The sequence below is a fragment of the Macaca fascicularis genome, chromosome 4 (genome assembly GCF_037993035.2).
Source record: "Macaca fascicularis isolate 582-1 chromosome 4, T2T-MFA8v1.1".
In the NCBI taxonomy this organism is placed as follows: domain Eukaryota; kingdom Metazoa; phylum Chordata; class Mammalia; order Primates; family Cercopithecidae; genus Macaca; species Macaca fascicularis.
Genome location: NC_088378.1, coordinates 32,008,291 through 32,032,115, shown reverse-complemented (window position 1 = coordinate 32,032,115; position 23,825 = coordinate 32,008,291). Strand labels below are relative to the sequence as shown.

General features: G+C 35.8%; 1 protein-coding gene across 26 annotated transcripts in view; it reads left to right on the top strand.

Annotated features, from left to right (window-relative positions):
- The window catches only part of PTPRK (protein tyrosine phosphatase receptor type K), a 565,022-nt gene that overhangs the window by 478,465 nt on the left and 62,732 nt on the right, over positions 1-23,825 (top strand). For 2 of the 26 annotated variants that reach the window (XM_074037029.1, XM_074037028.1), the window contains exon 14: positions 3,194-4,269. The exons of the other annotated variants lie outside the window; for them this stretch is intronic. In XM_074037029.1, coding sequence (XP_073893130.1) covers positions 3,194-3,201 — 8 coding nt within the window. In that variant the 3' untranslated portion in view covers positions 3,202-4,269. Of the gene's footprint in view, positions 1-3,193; positions 4,270-23,825 lie in introns of those variants that run through there. 26 annotated transcript variants of the gene reach the window in all.

Genomic DNA, 23,825 nt, shown 5'->3' with positions numbered 1-23,825 from the left:
CTTATCTAAATTGTACTAAAAATCAAGAAAGGCTTTCCATTTATAACATAGTCTGTTCAAAACCAGGATTGTTTTAACATGTGAAAGGGAATTTGGTTAGCTGTATATTTGAAAGCAAAAAGGAGGATAAGTCTCAGGAAAAGTGTTTGTGATACATTAAGAACATGGAGCAACACTAGAGAGTCACTTGTACAATGAGACAGGATCATTGTGCAACTTGCATGCTCATTGTCTTTAGGTTCAGTTCTCTCTACTGAAAAAATACTGTTTGAGATTGATGTTGATTTGCTTTCTTTTTTTTTTTTTTTTTTCTTGAGACGGAGTTTCACTCTTGTTGCCCAGGCTGGAGTGCAATGGCATGATCTCAGCTCAGCGCAACCTCCGCCTCCTGGGTTCAAGCGATTCTCTTGCCTCAGCCTCTGAAGTAGCTGAGATTACAGGCATGCGCCACGATGCCCGGCTAATTTTGTATTTTTAGTAGAGATGGGGTTTCTCCATGTTGGTCAGACTGGTCTTGAACTCCCGACCTCAGGTGACCCACCCGCTTTGGCCTCCCAAAGTGCTGGGATTACAGGCGTGAGCCACTGCACCCAGCCTATCTTTGTATATGTAATTTATATGGTGCCCTAATTCATTGCATACACACAATTATTTGTAAATTAGCAGCTAAGGATTTTTTGCATGATGCCATCAAGAATTTATACTGCAATCATTTTTTTCTTAAGCAAACGATCTTAACAAGTAACATTTTTGTGGCTGGATTTAAATGTGCTGAATCATGCAAATATATAAATTATATTAAAATTTACTTAAAGGATCTTCAAAAGTATTTCACTAGAAATACGCTTTATCCATATTAAACTAACAAAAGAGGCCTTTCGGTTGAATTTTTATTTTATATTGTGTGATAATATTTAGCATATTATGTCATTTAAAATTTTCTCAATATATAAATAGTTATTTGTGGACACATGTACTTATTTACATAAAATTATTCTTAAAGTAAAGCAAGCGGGCATTGATAAGAAATCAAGATGCTGAATAATACTTAGACTAAAACTAAGAAACAAAACCAACGGTATGGGAAATTGCAAGAATTGTAATCTGTTTATGTAAGTAGTTTACATTTCGAAACTACTTTGGTTGTACCTAATTTCTCCATCCTGTGAATTTCTGGATTTTTTTAGAACAAACCTTGTTACTTAGCATTTACTTTTGGCAGAAGTTTGTATGTTAGTCAAATCTATTTCTTAAAAAACCTGACATTTCCATAGATAAAAGCTATGAAATCTGATAGAATGGCAAAACTTCTAATATAGGTAAATTTATTTGAACATAGTGTTTATGGTGAAAAATGCTTTTTAAAAATTTAATAATGTTGCTTGTCTATTCATGAGCCATTTTTTTATTTCTAATTTCATTTGGATATCAATATTTCTATAGCAGATATTTATTTTATGTCCATAGTATACCAGACAATGTTGTAGGCCCTGGGGATAGAAAAGTGAATAAGTAGAGTAAAGCCTTTGCTCTTATGGAATTGAAATTCTAGTTGAAGGAAGTAGACCAAACACAAACAAGTAAGTACAGTCATTCCTTAGTATCCAAAGAGAACTGGTTCTGGGACCTTGAGGATACCAAAATCAGGGATGCTCAAGTCCCTGATATGAAAAAGCATAGTGTTTGCCTGAAGGGAATGAGGGCATCACCCATGTGGGGGAGGAACACTGGAGGCAGAGGGAACATACGTGGAACCTTGAGGAGAATTTTTCCTTATCTGCTCAGAGAAGGTGGGTCAAACCCAGGATATGAGCTAGAATGTTCTAAATCAGCTCTTCTCAAAGTTAAGCTTAAGTCAGAATCACTTGGGGGCTTGTTAAGCAGATTGCTGGACCTCAGCTCCACAGTTTCTAAATCACTGGGCCTGTGAAGAGGCCCATTTGCATTTCTAACAAGTTTACCCCGACACTGCTGGTCAGGTCAACAGCTGGTCTAAGCAAGTCCCATTCACCCACTGCCAGTGATGGGTTTAGCATTGTAGATGTAATCCAGTCTTGGCATGAGAGATCTAAGGCTACATTTTCTTAGAATGTAAGCCTTCAAAGAAATGTTTTCCTTCCTGATTTATAAACAGAGAGGTGGTAAGGACAGCCCCCAACTTATCCTTTTTACCTAGGGGCATTGTTTATCAGGATATGGTGTTCAGAAAGTTGAGCCAAATTGTCTAAACAAATTAGCCAACTCAGAGCCCTAACAACCATGAAGTTCTGAGATCTCCATTGCTGGACTTCCTTAACTTTATATATCTGTATTTGAAAAAAAAAAATCATTATGGAAATCACTGCTAGTAGGTAATCTGTTATTTGCAGCATATAATGTCTGAACTGATATTAGGAATTTTAGTAAAAATAGTGGCTCGTTTCCAATATGAAGTGTAAAGATTCAGGTATTTCACAAATGATATCAAGAAAGCACTTACAGTTCATGTAACCTAATCATTACCATGATATTTTTTAAATAGTGAATCTCCTTCTTGGCGTCAGTCTAGAATACCAGAAACACTTTGGCTGCCTTGCCATAGGTACTTTGGTAGAACTTATCCTCACTGGCACCAGATATAGCTGGAAATCAGTAACACAGACAGTACCCCTAGAAGGCATGGAAAGAAAAAATTCCAAAAGCTAAGGCATACATGTATGCATTCATTTTTCATTTAATATCAGTTTATTCATTCATTTGATAAACCTAAAGTTGATGTATAATTACTAAAGATTCATATAGTCTGGAGTTTACCTCTTCGTTTTGTATATTTATATCCTGGGACTGTCTAAGTCAGATTATTATTTATTCAGAATATTACTTATGGTAAGCAATGATGATAAGTCCTTCCTCACTCCCTCTAAAAATCTTTGACTTCAGTGCTAGCTTGCATTTTAAACATGTATTCCAATATTAAGAAAAAAATCACTTGTTACAAAAGAGTAGTAGTACATGGAAGATTTTATCCAAATACATAAGACATACCAGCACTGATCATGTTTTGTCTAATTTATCCATTCTTCTTTCTTTTGTGGTCTATTCACTAATTACTTGATGAAGAATTTGTTTTTTCAAAAGCATTTTCTTCATAATCTTAATTTTGTCTGATGCTGCTTCTGTCAAATCTTTCACTGGTGCCCTTTTCTCTGTGCAGATGGATGACATGCTTTTATAAGTGACAGACATTCAAAAATAACAAACCTGAGAAGAAAAAGAACAGTTTATCTGTCAAGAAGTTACAGTAAAACTGTGGAAGCTCCATTTGGTTGTACTCCGTGTGTTTAGAAATTGTTTGACTGAATTCATTCCCATCATAGTCACCACTGGTGAACTTGAGAAACTCCACAATCTCCACTCTTAAATTGTACTCCTGTGTTTCATCCCTCACAGAATTTACAAAAGTTGAGGGTGGTTTAAAAGCAAGGGTTAAAAAGTAATAATAATAATAATACATATTTAAATGGGCTTCAGGGTCTGAAATCCTAGTCTTAATTTCTTAAATTGTACTAAGATGCTTTATTTTTAGACTACTGATGTTGAAGGAAATAGGAAAGCATTAACAATAAATTTTCAGACACTTTTTTACCTCTTTTTTTTTTAAAGGGATGGAAGTTAGGATTAACTGTGGTAGGTTAGCCTAGCCATTCAGAAACTTTGGGCAGGTGTGTGGCTTTTCTTGGTCCCTAGGATGGAATTAGCTTGGGAAAAGCTGCTAGCCCTTCTGAAAACTTGTAATCAATGAGCAGAATTGTGTAGTTTTTCCTCTGAGTGCCTGAGCACTCTTGCTGACAATCACACTCTTTTCTCCTGCAAGGGAACAAGTGTGTATCATTCTTCCTGCCTGTTGGATCTATGCACAAGTTGTCAAAAATTAATCTGATTTAAAGTTTTTCTTTTACTGAACTCAGAAGGGAGGAAATTACAGAAAAGTATATTAGTAATAGACTACAGCCTGAGGGAAATGAAAGCATATCTAAGCAAAGCCAAGCCAGGAACAAGTACAATTTTAATGACATTTAAATCAATGGTCATGAATTAGAACTGACTTTTGTTAGGCACTAATATTTCCTGCTTTTCTGTCAACATCCTTATCATTATAAATTCTTTTTTGTTTAAATATAAAGGTACTAAAAAGCTAATAGCTAATAGATTTTTTTCAACCTGTTTGCAAGGCTAAATTCTCTCTTTGCCTTTGAAAAACTGGAGTAGAATAAAAATGTTGTATTGCCACAATGGATTCAAAGGCTGATGAGTGGTCAAATTGTTAATTATTCAGGAATTTCTTACTGAAATGAAGAACTGTCTGGATGGACTGTAAAGTTCATGAAGGTATCAACCTCCTTATAATTGTCTGTGCCTGATATTTAAGATATGTATTCATCTCTTTGGACTGGCTTAATTAATTAATATTGTTATTCAGAATATTATTTACTACAATAATTCATAATTATTCTTTTCAGTGCCCTGAAGATGTATCAGTGTTTTTTTCTGCTATGTTTTAACTTTATTGACATAATTTAGAAACAATGTGGAGTGGTCATTTTTCTTTTAATCTAATATAGAAAAAGAGAAAATGTTTATGAATAGAAAGAAGTTCTGCCTTTGCTTTTGCTTCTGCACTCCCATACCCTCTTAGAATGGACAAAATACAGAAAGAAACCTTTTGCCTGAGTTCTTAATTTCATTACATCTTATATTAATTTTCACCTTTTTTGTGAGAAAAATAGGTTTAAAAAGTAGTTGATTTTTTACCTTGCCTCTACCTACTGGATAAAGAGTAGTGTGATTACTGTAAATAGAGGAAAGAAATGATATAGAAGCCCATGACTTCAGGAAGCTCATGGTCCAACTCATGACACATAAATAGATCTGGAAAAAACTAGTCTAGAAAAAAAAAAACTCAAAAATGTGTGTATGTAATATAAGTATGTATACTATATGTAAGTATTCTACTAAAGAGATAGGAAGTTTTCAAGAACAGCGATGATGACTTGTGGAAAATTTCTTGGAAGTCATTAAATCTCATCTACATCTTAAGAGGTCAGTTGAACTTTCAACTGGGACTGGGCATAAGCAGAGGCAGAAAGGTTTTAACAGGCTGTATGAGGATTTCCCCCAACAAATTTATTCATTTATTCAACAAAAATTTTTAAACACTCCCTGTGTACCAGACATGATTCTAGATGACAGCATTAAAATGGTAAACAAGACGTATCACTTCGAGGAGCCTATATTTCAGATGGGGAAACCAACTACATATATATGTATACACACACACACACATACACGCCCACACACCCACAAATACAAATTAAGTAATCAAGATAGTTTTGAAGTTTTGATACATAATTCAGTGAAGAAAAAAAGAGCAGTATAATGTGATTTTGAGTGAGTTTCCTGAGTAAAACTAATTTTGAAAGGATTTCAGATAAATCTTCACTGAGTTGATGTTTCAGCTGAGACTTAAATGAGAAAAAAAAAAAAATTAGCCTGTCATATAAGTTGCCAGAAGAGCTTACCAAGGAGAAGGAACAGCAGATGCAAAGGACTTGATATAGGAACAAACTTTGGATATTCAAGGAATAAAGAGGATCATGAAGGCCTGGTAAACCATGATAGAGAATTTATATTTTAAGTGTGAAAGAGAGCCACTGGAGCATATAAACAGGGAATCATGATTTGATTTGTGCTTTTAAGGATCACTCTGGATACTCCATGGAGAAGAGATTGTAAGCTCGTCAGAGTGTATTTAGAGCACATACTACTACAATGGTGGCTAAGACTAAGGGAGTGGCAGTGGCATGAGAGAGAAATGGGCGTATTTAATACTTTTAGATACAGATACATAGTACTTGTTGATAGATTAAATGTAATGTAGGAAGGAAAGTAAAATGAAGAATGATAGGTTTTTCTCATGTACGACTAAGTGGATGAGTTTGCTATTTCATTTGGTTTTGTGACATTGTGCAAAAAATAAGCTGTTTAAAATCTAAGTAAGTTGAAATCTATGAGTTCTTTCATGGATAGGATGAGGATTGAAAATGTTGGATTTGATATAGTATCAAAATCAATAGTCATTAGAAAATAGAATTATTGAATTTTCAAATTTGAGTTACTTAGCATTATATATTCCAAATATTTTCCTAGTTTCTTTTGCAGGCGTTTTATGGACTTCAAGAGCATTTGCCCTACTTTTGTAATAAACTATTTTTAAAATTAAAAACAATGCTTAACTATACAAATGTGTCATATACAGAATACTAACAAATATGTTCCCTTAAATTTTGCCATAAAGTTTCTTTATTCCTAAACAGATTTAAAAAAAAAAAAAAGTTTTTTTTTTCTTCTCACTCTGTTATACATATAACTTGAAACTACAATGTCAGTTACTAAGATGATAGTATGTAATATATTTAGATTCCATATATTGATAACATGCAACCAAATCAAATATTAAATAGTTTCTATAATATCACAGCTATCGTTCTCTTTTTTTGCCCCCTCAAGCAACAAAATGTGTTATTTTTAACCCTATGCAACAATCTTTCTTAACCCTTGGTTTCAAATTTAGAACACTTCTTTTCACTGATTGGCTTTATAGTAAGAAATGCAAATGGTATTGGTCATAAGTAAGTTTAAACTTATAAACTTATTAATAAAATAGTTATACTCCATTTAGTATTTATTTTTCAAAATGATTTCATACTAAAAAGTTTGGATTCCCTGACCTAAGTCAATGCCCTCTTGCTATGGATGAGAAGACTGATGTTTATTGATGATTTGATTTCTGAGGCAGGACAGACAGTTGAAAGTGTAGGAACAGAAATCAATTCCCTGTACTTTTTTCAGTGCACTACATTTATTTCACACTGTCCATGTAGAATCATCAGTTAAAACTCATATATGTTCAACCCCTATTTTCGTATCAAGAGTAATATGAGTATCTAAGTACCAGAGGTCTATCATAATAATTTCTCTAATGTGATTAAAGAACAAGCCAGATATTTTTATTTGATAGAGTATACTGATAGCATCGAACTGAGGATGTCATTTGTTTATTAGGGAGAATTTTATAATTTAGAGTTTTGTTCAAATAATATCAACGGTAAAGTCTAAATTACTTATTGCCTTTAATTCTAGGAATGTTACATTGAGTGACTAATGAAACAGAAATAACTACTACCCATGTAAGATCTTCATATACATTTATGTCAGAGCAAAGATGGCAAAATACTTGATGAGATTATCCTCCCTCACAACCTTTATTTTAATGCTGTCAATCAAAACTGAGCCAGTTAACATTTCTACAGAATCATATTATATCAAACAGATAGGTTATTTGTAATAATGATAATTCTTGGTTGGGGCTTCTGCGATAGGCTGAATAATGTCCTCCCACAAAGATGTCTACATCTAATCCTCAGATGCTGTAAAGATGTTAAGTTCCATGGAAAAAAGAGAATTCCCAGTTGCGATTAAGTTAAGGATCTTGAGATGGAAAAGTTATTCTGCATTTTCCAGGTAAAATGAGTGTAATCACAAGAGTGCTGATACATGTGAGGTAGCAGAATCAACGGCAGAGAAGGGATGTGATGACAGAAGCAAAAGTGGGAATGACCTGCTTTGAAGAAGATTGGGGCCATGAGCCAAGGAATGCAGGCAGCTTCTAGAAAGTGGAAAAATCAAGAAAACAGATTTTCTCCCTTGAGTCTGTAGAAAAACAAAGCCCTGCCAACACCTTGATTTTAGTCCCATTAGACTCATTTACGACTTCTCTTTATGTATCTCTCAGATATATAAAATGATGAATTTGTGTTGTTTTAACCCATAAATTTGCTGTAACTTGTTATAGCACTTATGCCTAATGAATACAAATTCTGGCACCTGCAAGTGTGGTCTTACTGTAATTGATATCTAAAAACATGAAAATGACTTTGGAATCAGACAGTGGGCAGAAGCTTGGAAAAATTTTGAGGCACATGATACACAGCCTAGGTTGCCTTCAACAGAATGTTAGAAATATGAATGTTAAAGTCTGTGTGGCAAAGATGCAGAAGAAAATAAAGAACATATTGAAACCTGAGGAGAGGGTATTCTTGTTAGGTGGCAGAAATTTAGCTGAATTGTGCAGTTCTGGGGAAAGCCAAATTTATAAATTATGAATTTGTATATGAGGTAAGGCGATTTCCAAGCAATGCTGAAGGTGTAAACTTTCCAGACACACACACAAATGTATATTACATATACATACTTTTATAAAACTATATATATAGCTATATATACAGACATTAATACACAAATGTGTATTACATATATACCCACTTTTATAAAACTATAGACATATAAAACTGTATATATACACATACACATTCACACATATACACACACATATATACACACATATATATATTATATATAATTTGTTGATACTATTATCTTTATGTAGTGACAGTTCAACCTTCACTTTGATTATGAAGCAGGCAAATGCTACAGAAAAGTCTTAAGTATTTCTATCCTTAGCAATTAAAAACAGGCCTTTATACTGAATCTCTATATGAAAAGGATTACATTAGTTTTATTGCAGTATTATGGTGACGTGATTTCTGCCTCTCTTTTTTCTATATTTATCCAGTTGCAGGGAAAAAGTATTAAAATCCAGTTTGGCCTCACTGAAGCACATTTGCAGAGTGTTATAGAGCATTGGTTTATGATTATTGCCATATAATAGACAAAGTATTCTTTATCCTCTATCAGTTTAGTGACTGAAATTATGAATTCTATTCAGTTTTTAATGAAATGTGGATTACTTCAAAGATTATCTATCTGATTTAATAAATGCATTAGAGTAGAAAGTTAATTGGATCTTTCTTGAATGAATGGTGACCACTATGTGTGATTGATGGGAGTGAAAGATAGAATATTATGTTCTTTGAGTTTGTTTTATGTGTTTAAAACTTTTAGATTAGAGAATTAATTTTTGTGTGATCAGTTTTCTCAAAAAAATTATGTAACTCCTATTGAAGTTACAAAAATCATGGATAAATTTTAATTCATTTTAAAATAAAAATATCTTAAATTTTGTAAAAATGGGTTATAAAAAATGCCACATAGTGGAACACATGTTTAGTTTATTGTGTTTTTAGTTTGCAGGCAGAGAAAATGAATTTTACTCCAAACATCTGCATAGTTCTAGATTTGTCACCTACTGTTTTTGACACAGATCTCAACTGAGCTTCTAATTTTGGAATCTTGCTCCAGTTCTTGTATTTCCTGTTCAGTATTCAAGAGCTCATTCTGTATTAACTGGTAAAGAGGTTATCATTTCGGCTTGGTTTATATAGACACTCTATATTCTTCATTGTTTAACAAAATGTAGAGATTCAGGTGCTTGCAAATATGATGGTAGAGGTGACAAAGTGATCCTCATCACATTTTGTATATCGTTAGTAATGGCAGTAAGAGGTTTACAGTATGAGTATTACTAACCCTTATGGACAAATACAGATTATCTTTTAGTTAACAATGTTACTCTTCCTGAGCGATGTTCATGTGTGCAGGTGTGCCTTCCATATTTTCAATTCAGACAATGTTGTAATTGCTGACTGCAGCTGTTATTTACAGCACCTGGCTTTGCATCTGTGCCTCTTACAATTCCAATCTTGCCCTTTGTTTGAGGATAATTCCCAGTTCTTGTATACCTCCTGCTATTTGCTGCTATTTCCCAGGTGAAAACCCAACTGGGCTATGCTTCTAAGGTAGGGATAGTTTCAGTGTCCTAGTAAATCTTTCCTCTGTTCACCCTGATGACCATCATCTTGGTTTTGACTCTTTTATTTAAAAAAACAAAAACAAAAACAAAAACAAAGACTGCTTTGTATTATGCAGCTATCATTTTTCTGACAAGTTCAGCCACTGTGGAGACAGTGTGAAGTAAATGTGACTCATTGTTGGTGGTCTAGCAATGTCTAAAGACTAGAGCAAATAAAATGTTAGTAAAGAGAAGGAAAACAGAGGATAAAAATTAAAGTTCCTAAGAAGTATGTAGCTAAAATTTTGCCTTATCTAATTGAGGCATTTTCTCTTGACTTTGCCAGCACAACACTTCTTAGCAATGGTAATAACAACAGCCACCTTATTAATTTGCTTTTTTTAAATTTAGAATTCACATCATCATGGTAACAACAGCAATCCCTTGAATATATCTTTGTTAGTTGTTTAATTTCCTACACCTAACTCTTCTACCAGCTGCTAAATATTGGGACTATTGGTCATGCATTCAGAAAGTATTATGTGCTTCCTGTCTGTAAGGCACTAAATCAGATATTGTGCTCCAAATAAGAGGGTCGTAGGAGGGAAGGCATCCCACCTGTATGCAGTTACTACGCAGAGCAGGTTTGGGATAAAAACAGACATTGGCCACATCTTTGTTAAATCATGAGCTGTGAACCTTCTTGTGACAGTTCCCCAGCTCTGCCAAGATATGTTCTTTGGAAGAAGTTGCTTCACTTTTCGTTTGGGTAGAATATATACAGTCCAAGTTATAGATTCCCTATAACTTAGAATTTACTAACACTTCCTTTAAACAAGTATATGATTATCCAAAATATATCTAGGCTGTTTTGATTCCAGTTTTATAAAACAAGTCACTAATCCAATGTTGTGTTTTAAGTAGAAACTTTTCTGTTTGTAATTTCAGTTGGCATTCATTATGTATTTACTTAATGTGGGCATCTCTTTTCAGACTTATTTATGGTCGTAGACCCTATCTATATTTCTACATCTACCTGAATATAGAAAAATACACTGTTTTTAAAATTGTTATCATCCTAAAATAGTGGTCTGAAGCTTGCATTTTTGAACTTAAAATAGTGTCTTTAACTTATTTTCAAGTATGAAATTATGAGCATTCCATAGCATGAGTGTATGTTTAATCCTTCTTATATTGATGAACATTTAGTTTATTCAAATTTCTTGGGATTACATTCAATGATGCAATAAATATCCTTGGCTAAGATCTTTACATTCTCTGTTATGGGATAAATTTCTAGAAGCAATATTGTCAGGTCATATGATATGTATATATTGTAAATAATTACAGCCTCAAGATAATTATGCACATTTACATTCCAAACAATATGTTAGAATACTTATTTCTCCATATCCTTATCACTACTAATTAGTGCCAATCTTTAAAAGTTTTGCTTATGTGATGGGCAGATATGATTAACATTTTGTGATGTTTCATCGTAACATTATTCAGTTAATGATAACACTGCCTATTGTAAAATTGTTGCATGAAGAATGAAGAGACAGTCATAAAATTGTTGCATGAAGAATGAAGAGACAAACACAGTTAACTATTCAACTTGTGTGGTGCATTTTGTTGCACTTTGAAAAATGAAAAAAATCAAACATTTAAAGTTTTTTTATTGATAGTTGCTCCTTAAGAAAAGCCTGGAAATACTTTAGTTTGCTTTGGAATGTCTTTAAGTGCATAGTGGTTCTGTCGCATTTCCTGAGCTACAGTAGATTCTAAATCATCTTGATTTAAGATAGGCTTTTTTTGTAATCACTGACAGTCTCTGATTTCAGATTTCTCCAGACATTGTCATTGAGTGGAGCAGTATCTCTAGAAGTTATAAGAACTGTACTTTTTTACTCTTAATAAAAGTAAAGTATGTCAAAATAATCAAAGTGGAAGAAAGCATGAGTAGCCATACAGATAAATTGAGATTCATTAGATAAGCTAGTTGGTAGAGGCAAATGTGAAGAATATTTTTAAATTCACTACTAAGATAAATTTTTTAAAAAATGTTAATTTAAAGTTGCTGTTTTTAAAATTTGCATAATGCTTTGAATGACAGTAAGACAAATGTCATTATAATCATAAAAAATGTATATAAAGTACATTAGTATTTTCAATTTCTCCTGGAAAAAAAAATCGCCACATCTCTTCCAAGATATATAACCAAGTTAGAAAAACAAGTTAGATAAATATGCATATTACCAGTTAAGTTCAGTTCTACTTCTGCTTACCAGATGTTTTGATAGAAGTCTTTTTCAGTGTTCAATATGATGCGTGTTTCTCACATTGCTGTGAAACATCTAAGCTCTATATTCTGTTCGTTGATAAATAACATATGGTTTTGAAAATCAGTGTTAAAACCGCACAAAAATTTTTAAAGTGAAAAAATTAAGTTTTACCCTCAATATAATAATTGTTTTAAAAATCTTTAAAAAATAATGTTAAATTTCACTATGATATATACAACTGTCTAAGAAGTTTATTACAGAGACAAACAGAAGAATGTTATACATTGCTCAACTCAGGATTACTTCCTTTTTTTAGTTTTAGAAGAATTCAGTTTTAGATTAAACCAAATAACCAGTAATGTGTACAGCTCCCTGATCTGTTGTCATGAGCACGAAATTTATTTACTGACATGATGCTAAGAGGTTTTCTACAGATATTCCAAATCTGACTGGGTTTTGCTCCATTTTTCTTTTGCTAATCAAGACTTCATTGAAATAAATACATAGTAAAATTCTAATAATGCTAGAGTCATTTCCCAAATGTCTTGATGTTAAGTGAATAATAAACTCCAAATCTGATTTTGTAAATATTATTTTAAGATATGCATTCTTAAATCTTGATAGGCAGATGTTCTAGGAGGCTCCAAGAGAGCTCAACTGGGTAACTCTCTCAGAGGACTGACTTGCTCCGTATTTGCATCATGCTTTTGTTTGGTTTCATTCACGGGCACAGTTGCCCATCATGCAGGGTATCACAAAATGACCTAAATTAACTTTTCTGCAGGAAGTAGAGGAATCTCAGGAGAGGATAATCCAGTTTTAAATTCCCCCTGGGACTTAAATTAATTCAGTCTTAATCTGGGATGACTTAAATGACTTAATATATAATGTCTCTTGTTTCTCTAAAAGAGAGTCTATCAATGACAGAGGCCTGAGTCTAGAGATCAAGTATATAGTCCTGTTGACTGAGAAGAGGCAGAGAAATCTGATTAACCCAAAGGAGAAAGGCGAGGGAGGTGGCAGCACAGTGAACAAGATTTGCACTCAAGCACAACTAAAAGAATGAGTTAAGGAGGGCTGGGTGTGGGGTCCCAGTACTTTGGGAGGCCAAGGCAGTCAGATCACCTGAGGTCAGGAGTTCGAGAGCATTCTGGCCAAGGTGGTGAAACCCTGTCTGTACTAAAGATACAAAAATTAGCTGGGCATGGTGGTGCGTGCCAGTAATCCCAGCTACTCGGGAGGCTGAGGCAGGAGAATGGCGTGAACCCGGGAGGCAGAGCTTGCAGTGAGCTGAGATCCGGCCACTGCACTCCAGCCTGGGCGACAGAGCGAGACTCCATCTCAAAAAAATAAATAAATAAATAAATAAATAAATAAAAAAGAACGAGTTAGGGAGGAGATGGAAAGAAATCGGTTCATTTATTTTCAAAATGATCAAGGATGAGTGAGTGGTAGGTTCCTTTAGAATTTTTGATGTATCTATATTTTACCAACTCTTTATTTTCTACATTTATTTCAGTATTTTAGTTTATTAAATACTTGCAATGTTATTAAACATAGAGAGACTGAAGAATAGCAATATATGTGTATTAATTTTAGGGCACTCACATCCTAGTACTTTTCTATGTTCCTTTTTTTTGCCTTTTTCCATTGATGAAGGTTATCTTCTCTCTTACTCATGGCTAGTAATTTTCACTCTTTCTCTTAAAATTATTTCATTGTTGTTGTTATCTTTTCTTGCCTACATGGTTACTATTCTCTGTACAACTCTGTTGCTAGCAACCATCTTATAATTCGGTTGTATCTTATCCGTAAGACCAAATTTGGTTTCTAAAACATCTCCTGGGTGTAGCTGTTCCCATGAAGATGACATAGCCACAGTGAAGTATGAAACCATATAAAACTCAGTAGTTTATTGGGCTCATTCTCTCACAGCCGTGGGAGAGGCTTTGGTTGCCTGTGTCTCTTTCTCATACCTTGAGGCATGCTTATATTATATGAAATACCTCATATTTTGAGGTTGGGAACAGAGGTTTCCCAACCCTATCAGATCCCAAATACAACAACTGTTTGTAAGACCCTCTGTACTATGAAAAAGCAAAAATCCATTGCATTCCATTTACCAACATACATCATTTCAAAAGATAACCAAATGTACCTAACTTTTAATATTAAAAAGAGTCAAAGGAAATAAAATATATGCTTATTGCCTAAACTACTGAACACAACCACGTTAGAAGATATAAAGAATACTCTGATGTTTGCCGCTATTCTGAGAATCACAGAATGAAACTCCTAATTATGCAGACTGTCCTGCAGATCTCAGAATGTCTATCAGCCCTGCTCTTTCCCAATAAACATTATAGAGCCTTACTCTAATTGGGAGACCTAAGTGTTCCTACACATTTCCTAGATGACTCCAGAAGGCACTATCTGCTATACTGAGAACATTGCTATAGAACTTTACCTTCCATACCTCTTCTTATTTGTAACATCTGTCCCTGGTAGCTCTGAAGAAGATTTTGCTCTCAGTCTTCCATGAGCACATAGAAACTTGGAATATTTTTTTCTGTTTCCTAAAATAGAACATAGATATGTCCACACTTGGGAATATGATATATTTTTATGAGTATATCTTCAAGTGGCAGATCATAACATGAAATCCCAACTTGCCTCATGTTGTATCATTACCATGTTGTCATTTTGTGTCCAGATGACATTGGCAGTAAGCAATGAAGGATTCAGTATTGTTTTGATAAAAAGAGTATTAATGTAATTTTTTATTTTATTTTATATTTTATTTTTGAGATGGAGTTTTGCTCTGGTCGCCCAGGCTGGAGTGCAATAGTGCATTCTCTACTCACTGCAACCCCTGCCTCCTGGTTTCAAGTGATTCTCCCACCTCAGCCTCCCCGGTAGCTGGGATTACAGGCACACTCTACCACGCCTGGATAATTTTGTACTTTTTGTAGAGCCGGGGTTTCAACATATTGGCCAGGCTGATCTTGAACTCCTGACCTCAGGTGATCTGCCTACCTTGGCCTGTCAAAGTGCTGTCAGGCATGAGCCACCATGCCCAGCCAATATAATTGTTTTTAACACGCAACATCTTTTGAATAGAAAAACATTTTAAACATCAGAAAACGACCACTCCCTAAATTTTCTTTAACCAGCATAAATGGATGTAAACTAAGTAGCTTGCAAATTTTCATGTCTGTCTCACTTTCATCTTTCTCCTTGATAATATGTTTTCTGACATTGCTGTGAAACATTTAATATGACTTAAATGTGTATCTTTAACAGATTTTTCACTTTTCAGTTTAAACATTTCACTCAATCCACAAGTATTTACTGAGGACTTACATATTTCACATAACACCATTTGTTGTTTCAATCATCAAATCTTGAACACCTACTTCTGATTGCCTAACACTTCTTCTTCAAATTAACAACAAAACAAACCAAAACGACTGTCCCATACAACTACTACATTCTCCAAAGAGAAGTTGTAAATTATAAAACTTTAACAGTTTTATTTTTTCTTTGATGGCCTACTTAATAAATCTAAAGGGACTATAGGTTTACAACCTTGGAGTGCTTGCTTTTGATTTTTCTTTCCCCTGTATCATTCCCTAAACCAAAACATTTACAGCACTGTGTATATTTAATAATTTTGTACTGACTGCATGAAGATATAAATGTGTGAATGAATACAGCTTGTTAAAGATGAAAGTATAGGCCGGGCGCAGTGGCTCACGCCTGTAATCCCAGCACTTTGGGAGGCCGAGATGGGCGGATCACGAGATCAGGAGATCGAGACCATCCTGGCTAACACGGTGAAACCCCGTCTCTACTAAAAAATACAAAAAACTAGCCGGGCGAGGTGGCGGGCGCCTATAGTCCCAGCTACTCGGGAGGCTGAGGCAGGAGAATGGCGTGAACCTGGGAGGCGGAGCTTGCAGTGAGCCGAGATCCGGCCACTGCACTCCAGCCTGGGTGACAGAGCGAGACTCCGTCTCAAAAAAAAAAAAAAAAAAAAAAAAAAAAAAGATGAAAGTATATTTCTTCAAAGAATATTTTACAGATTCTTTTTCCTTAGCAAAGGGAAGTTGCGTTCAACCTTGTGATGGTTGAAATGCTACTAATCAAAAATTGGTCATCGATTTGAATACATCTTATAGTTTTTCCATTATGTTGTTGCTTTATTTCTGAAAACACAAGGGAGAAGTTGATTGGGCTGCCTTAGCTGCCTTTTTCTATAGTGAGAGGCATGTAGACTTTAATCCCTCTAACTGTGCATGTAGATGTTTCTGGTGAAAAGAATGTACTGCCCTTTGTATAAAAAACATAATAATGTAAGTTTGAGAATGGTTTAGTCTACACAGTTAATGACAACAGACACAGCTTGTACTGGAGGACCAGTTTGGATTCAAGAAGATGGTCCTAAGTGTACAGAAGTGTATCTTTTCATATGAAGATATAAAGAATAGAAATATGAGTGATACCTGAGGTGTCTACATCCTCTTTGGCACTCAGAGGACTCTAATCAAACCCAGTGTTGTAAACCAGTACTAAACTATTCCCGACTTGTGAAATTCATCTTTTATCCCCTATTTTTTTTTTTTCTTGAGACAAGGTCTCATTCTGTTACCCAGGCTAGAGTGCAGTGGCACTGTTATAGCTAACTACAGCTTCCACCTGGGCTCAAGTGATCCTCCCCCGTCGGTCTCTCAGGTAGCTGGAACCACAGACACAAGCCACCACACTCAGCTAATTAAATAATTTTATTTTTTGTAGAAACTAGATCTCTCCACTTAGCCCAGGCTGGTCTCAAACTCCTGGGCTCAAGCAATCCTCTCATCTTGGCCCCTCAAAGTGCCGGGATCACAGGCATGTGCCACTGTGCTCAGCTATGCCAGTTTTACCTTTTAAACACAAAAGCTTTCATTAAATGTAAAGCCACCATTTCATCTGACTTCCAAATCCATGTATCAGTAAAACAAAAATTTATTTGAATGCAGTAATAGCAGACATATGCTGTTCTAAAATCCTCAGAAATCTGGCAGTGAAAACTGTGAAGATAGTTATGATCTCATGAAGTTTGAATATAGTGCTAAACTCTTTGGAATGATAGATTTGTCAGCTGAATTTTCATGCTCTAAATCTGACTTCAACAACTTTCACTTTCTGCCAAGACGTATCCATTATATCTCAGTATCTCCTGATATTCCCTAACAAAATCCACTGTCACGTGGATGGATCATGAGGTCAGGAGATCGAGACCATCCTGGCTAACACAGTGAACCCCCATTTCTACTGAAAATACAAAAAATTAGCCAGCCGTGGTGGGGTCTCCTGTAGTCCCAGCTACTTGGGAGGCTGAGGCAGGAGAATGGTGTGAACCCGGGAGGCAGAGCTTGCAGTGAGCAGAGATTGTGCCACTGCACTCTAGACTGGGCGACAGAGCAAGATTCTGTCTCAAAAAAAAAAAAAAAAAAAAAAAAAAACTTAGATCTGTCATTTGTGCCACCCTTATATTCCAAAATCAGTAATGTTTTTTCCAAGTTATTACTCAGGGAGTATAACCAACTAGAAAAAAAATTTAGAAATACTAGAAGCATGTTCTCCTAGATTTCCCACATCTATCCCTATCAAATTCCCAAAGAGCCCTTCACCTACCTTCCTATCAGCTATTCAGACATAAAAACAGCTGCTTTCTTCCTGGGAAGATTACATAATTTAGAACTGGCTTGGAGCATACCTCTGGGTTACCAAAAATGATTTTTAAAAAGTATCTGTCATTCAAGAAAATAAGATCTGGGGTCAGGTCCAGGCAGTGTTGTCCTGAGGGTGCTTTTCTTCTTCACGTGGCTGATGTTCCCGCAGTAACATATGATATAATATGCACTAAGCTGATATTGCTTCAGTAACCATGTCTATGTCTGTGACACGTGCTACTGACTCCTTTCTTCATGTTATTGATCTAAAATATTTTTTAAAATGTAGAATCTACAAAACCTTGGAGGCCTTTCATCCTTGGAAGCTGGAATTACTGTATCTTTTCATCCTTCTTAAAGAGGGTAATTTTTCACCCTTATGGTTAAGTTGACTGTTCATATGCGATGTTTACTTGACTTTATATATCTAGTTACAATCAATGTATAGGCTGTTAACACATAATAAATACTGACTCATATATTTGATTTAAAATTTCCTGGATTATCTAAAATCAGAGTTTAGACACACTCCTAGAAGTGTGTCAAGCTGAAGCTATTAGAGCTGTGGCCTTTACAATCCTTTGACAGAATAACCCATCTCCTGTTGTCGATCTGGATCGCATAACTGGCAAAACTAGTGCAGGCAGCATGATTCTTCACACAGAACCAGACGCCAGAAAGAAGAAAACCACAAAGGGGCTGAAAAATACAGCACAGAGCCCAGCAGCAAGAGGGTAAGAAACCAACCAGCAGTGATTGGAAGGGAAGATTAAGTCAGGAGGCAGGGCTCTGAGGGCATCTGAAGGTGAGAGGCGGCAGCCGGAGGATGCCTCAGGAGTCTGCATTGTATAAGAAGCTGGACATTAGAGATAGGTCGCAGGTCAAAATCAGATAGATTTTTGAGATCAGAGCAGACACAGCAAACCAGAAGCACTTGAACTGTTCAAATAGTACCTGCCTTCCACAGGAAGTCCTTGCTGTTGTGACTGCGACTACACTGGTCCACTGAAACCTGTGACACTTGCAGCTTCGGAGCTTATGACAGCCGGAGGACCCTGACACCGGGTGAGGGTGTAGGAAAGACAGGACATGAGATTGAGGATGCTGACTCAGACAGGTCACTGGACCGTTCCAGTGTTTTTCTTACAGGGAAAGAGTATAGGAGGCAATGCATCTCTTTGTCTTTGTCACTTAAATTTTAGTGTTCTTTAAACTGTTCTAAATTAGTTCAAGATCTACAAATTGAAAGCTAAAGAAGGGGGATAAATAAAGTCCAGCTCAAGCAGTTTTGATTGTAGAAATATTTGGAGGTATTTGGGTTGTTAGGGGAAAGGAGCATACTTAATTTTAAAACATGGATTTGGAGTTTAGTTATTTGCCATTTACTCATTAGTTACTTTCCTCCCCAACAATAACAACAAAAGATAATTACCCTAGTCTGTTCTTACATGGAACACTGAGAAATTTTATGTAGACATTGAAATTACTTCATCAGTTTCTTCTGTGAATGATTCATTTCACATTTCCCAGTCTTATGTAAATCACTCTGCAGCATTTATATAGCATTAGTGTCACACAATTTGTATCATTATTGAACATTTATTTTCTTTTCAAACAAAGTGCGAAGTGCCAGAGGACGGGAAATATATCTTTAGCTGCAGTTTGAAAGAAAATGTACCAAGCTTGGTGTCGGATGACCTAGGTTCTACAAAACAGTTGTGTACCCTTAGCCAAATCACCTGTTCAAATCTAGGTTGCCCAAACTATAAATACACTTGAATGAGTGATTTTCAAGAATATGAGGCGAAATGAAGTCAGAGCATTCAAGGCTGGGGTGTCTTATTTCTTTTTCAGCTACTGTGTCTGTGCTCTCAGTGTTTCATATATCGGGTTCCTATGTGTATCTTTTTTTAAAAATTTCTACTGCTAATAAAAGTTTCACAGATATGACGTTTCATTTGATTTAATCATTTTGTCTATCATGTCATTTAGTGTATTTTTTTGAATGTAGTAAGTGTCTAATAAATATTTGTTGGGGAAAAAATGAATGCTATGGTTCAATCATGCAATATTCAGATGTGCATAACCACTTCCATGTGAAAAGTTTAGTATAGGCTGTAGAGAATGACATTTTAGGCTTTTGAGGAGAATTATTTTTATGTCAGCTTGAAATTCTTCTTGAACTTGATTTCTGACTTGGAGGCAAAAAAGCAAGCCTGAGGTGCACAAGCTTTATACAGAGAATCAACTGCTTTTAAAAGAATAATCCAGCTGCAATCTGATCAGCCAGGTAGGGCTTGTTCTGTGGAAATGAAGAAGGCCTCCTTTTTCAGTCAGAGTCACGCATATAAAGGCTTTGATAAGATTAAAATAATCCAAGAAAGCAATTTCAAGATGCACAGCTAGAAACAGGAACTAAGAAATATCCATATCTTACAGGACACAGCTAAGGGAAGAATCGGGTTTTAAGGACCATCTACAGATAATGTCAAGATGTACAGATAAATATGAGCAACTGCTGATTGAGCTAGAAGCACTGCTGGTTAAGTTATAAATCTTGTGATTTTTACCCTTCAAAATGCCTCTTTCCTTGCCACTTTATATTTTTTTAAAGAGATGTTTATGTTGTCACTTGGAGGTTGTGCTTTCCGGTGACTTTAGTCACCTTTGGTGCCCTGTCCAGATCCCTTTTACCAAGTCCGTAAAACCCCCAGTTTCCATCAGTGTTAGCTGCTAATGGCTCACAGCCCCGACTTCTCTTCAGAATCACTTGTGGCTGAAAAACATTTACTTTGCCCAAACCTTATGCACGTACCTCCCAACACTATCAGCTCATATCTGATGACTAACTGACATGGAGAATACAAAAGGCCAAGGCCCTCACTTCATGATTAGGTCAACTCTGGGGCAATTCATGCTCTAGAGCTCCCCATGACATCAGGCTGAAGTTAGACTTACACTAATACCACATTCTCACTTAGCTGCTTTCCCTTTCCTACCCTACTTTCCTCTCTCCTTTTCACCTGACAACACTTCCTTAATAAATCATGTGCATCCAAATCCTTGTCTCAGGCTCTGCTTCTAGGAAACCTAACCTAACACATGAGAATTTTTTGAGAATAGATTCTTCCTTCTTTTATCTTTCATCTTCAATCTCCAGCACATCTGGATCATGATCCTTTACAAGTATTTTGAAGAGTAAGCAAAGTAGGAAATTTGGCTTTCATTTGGTGTGTTAGTTGGTCCTTGCATTGCTATAAAGCAATATGTGAGGCTGGATAATAATAATAATAATAATAATTATTATTATTATTATTATTTTGAGATGGAGTCTCACTCTGTCACCCAGGCTGGAGTGTAGTGGAACTACAACCTCTGCCTCTTAGGTTCAAGTGATTCTTCTGCCTCGCCTCCCCACTAGCTGGGATTACAGGTGCCCACCACCACGCCCAGCTAATTTTTGTGTTTTTAGTAGAGATCGGGTTTCACCTTGTTAGCTAAGCTGGTCTTGAACTCCTGACCTCAAGTGATCCACCTGCCTCGGGCTCCCAGAGTACTGAGATTACAGGTGTGAGCTACCGCACCCAGTCAGAGACTGGGTAATTTATAAAGAAAAGAGGTTTAAATGGCTCATGGTTCTGCAGGCTGTGAGGAAGTATAGTGCTGGCATCTGCTTTTGGTGAGGGCCTCAGGGAGCTTACAATCATGGCAGAAGGTGAAGGGGAGCCATGTATCACATGGCAAGAGAGGGAGACAGGAGGGGGAGGGTCCCCACTCTTTAAACAACCAGATCTCACAAGAACACTCATTACTGTGAGGATGGCACCAAGGCCTTCATGAGAGAGCCAACCCCCAAAACCAAAAACCTCCCACCAAGTCCCATCTCCAGCATCGCGGAATACATCTCAACATGAGATTTGGAGGGGACAAACATCCAAACTATATCCGTTGACCAAGAGCTGATCATGGAAGATGGATAGTTGAAGTCACAAGCAGTCCAGCACAATTCTAACCTTACCATGAATCTGAATTCTTAGCTCACTAAAGACTTAGGAACATGGCAGAATTGGGGAGTAGAATTATGGTCATGTAAAAATGGAGTCTGTTTAACATCGTAACCTTACATCAGAAACCATCAAAGCATCATATCAAGCAAAAATATTGTTTTCACTTATGGAAAATACGAATATTAAATCAACACAATTTTGTTGCACACTTACTCTCTGCCTAGGCTGGGCATTGAGAAAATATTAAAAATATGTAGGATATGTTCTATACTCTCAAGAAGTTGTGAATAGTGAAAGAACCTGATAGATGAAGTAATAACTTCATGCAGTGTGCCTAAACATGAAATAGAATTCCATACAAAGTGACATTTAAATGGATAGAAGAACTGGAGACCATATCCACACTGGTAACAGCATGGGCAGAGGTGTGCAGTTAGACATGAAAATTAATGCAGTGTTCAAGAATATATTGAGGAGTTATTAAGAAATTAGGCTAAAATGTATGTGGATACAGATATGAGAAAGGGCTGTAAAACTCAAGATTGACTTTATCTTGAGAGCAGGGTGGCAGCTATCAACAGTGATAATGCACTTTCTCTTCTATTTTAAAAATTGAAACAGGATAGTAACCTTAAAAAGTGTTCTGAAACAATATTCTAAACAACTGTTATCACTTTTGCTTTTCCTTTTATCAAGTGCTTACTTAAATATTTCTCATTATTGCAATGATTGTGACTTGTAATTATTTGTAGTTACTATTTTACCATGAGCTTTACCCACATTTTTATGTGTTTTAATTTTAAGTGGCTAAATATTATTATAAATAGTGTGTGCACTATAATTTACATTCCTCATTTTCATTTTCTCTGAAATCTTTGTAGGCTATTAAGCAGAACAATGATAGGAACATATCGAAGTTTTAGAAAAATGACATCTTAAAAGCTGCAGGTAGATTAGGATGAGTAGGACTTGGAGTCAGAAACTTCAATAAGGGAATGGCTGCAATATAGACTAGGAAAGAGGTGACACCAACCTGTCAGTGTCCTCATCTGTAAAAGAAGATACAGCTGGGTGCATTGGCTCATGCCTGTAATCCCAGCACTCTGGGAGGCCAAGGTGGGTAGATCACTTGAGGCCAGGAGTACAACACGAGCTTGGCCAACAGGGTGAAACTCCATCTCTATTGAAATCAAAAATTAGCCAGGCATGGTGGCACACACCTGTAGTCCCAGCTACTTGGGTGGCTGAGGTAGGAGAATTGCTTGAACCCAGAAGAAGGTTGCAGTAACCTGAGACTGCTCCACTGCACCACAGCCTCGGTGACAGAGCGAGACTCTGTCTCAAAATAAACAAATAAATAAAAATACAGCAAGCCTCATAGGTGCTTGTGAAAGCTAATTGAAATAATATATTAAAAGAGTTTGGCATTTACAAAACTCTGAAATGATCATTCATTTAACAGAGGAAGCTATGAACTTTTTTTTTTTTTTTAAAGGGTCAGTTTGACTTTTAGGCACCTGATTTCCTGAAGGACTCTTTGAACTCTTTGAATGTGGGTACTGTTTTATGCATTTTCATGTGATAACTAACTGCCTGACTTACATTCTTGCCCAATATACATATTTCTTCAAATAATGAACTAATGAATTCCCAGGCAATAAATATCTTTTTGTTAAATGGACAAACAATTCTGTTCAGTGGGAAACATGCTGGTAGAGTCTGCTTTTAAAGGAATTGCTGTATGCACTAAGAAATAATGAGGAATTAAAAAATACTTTGATCATAATATGGTGATAGGTATTTTCTTCTCTGTCCAGTGAAAGTGTGCGTTAGCTATGTACATTATGGGGCCAAACTAGTGATTGTTGCTAATTAGGAGATATGTGGTTCGGTCTATCAAGATTCCCAGTTTTCTGGGCACTGTGAGCTATAAGTCAAGTCATAAAAAATAGTGAATTGTCTTTTTCATATATAGCACTGAAATTGACTGGAGTTAATTATTTGTTTAATGTCTACCTCTCCTTCTAGA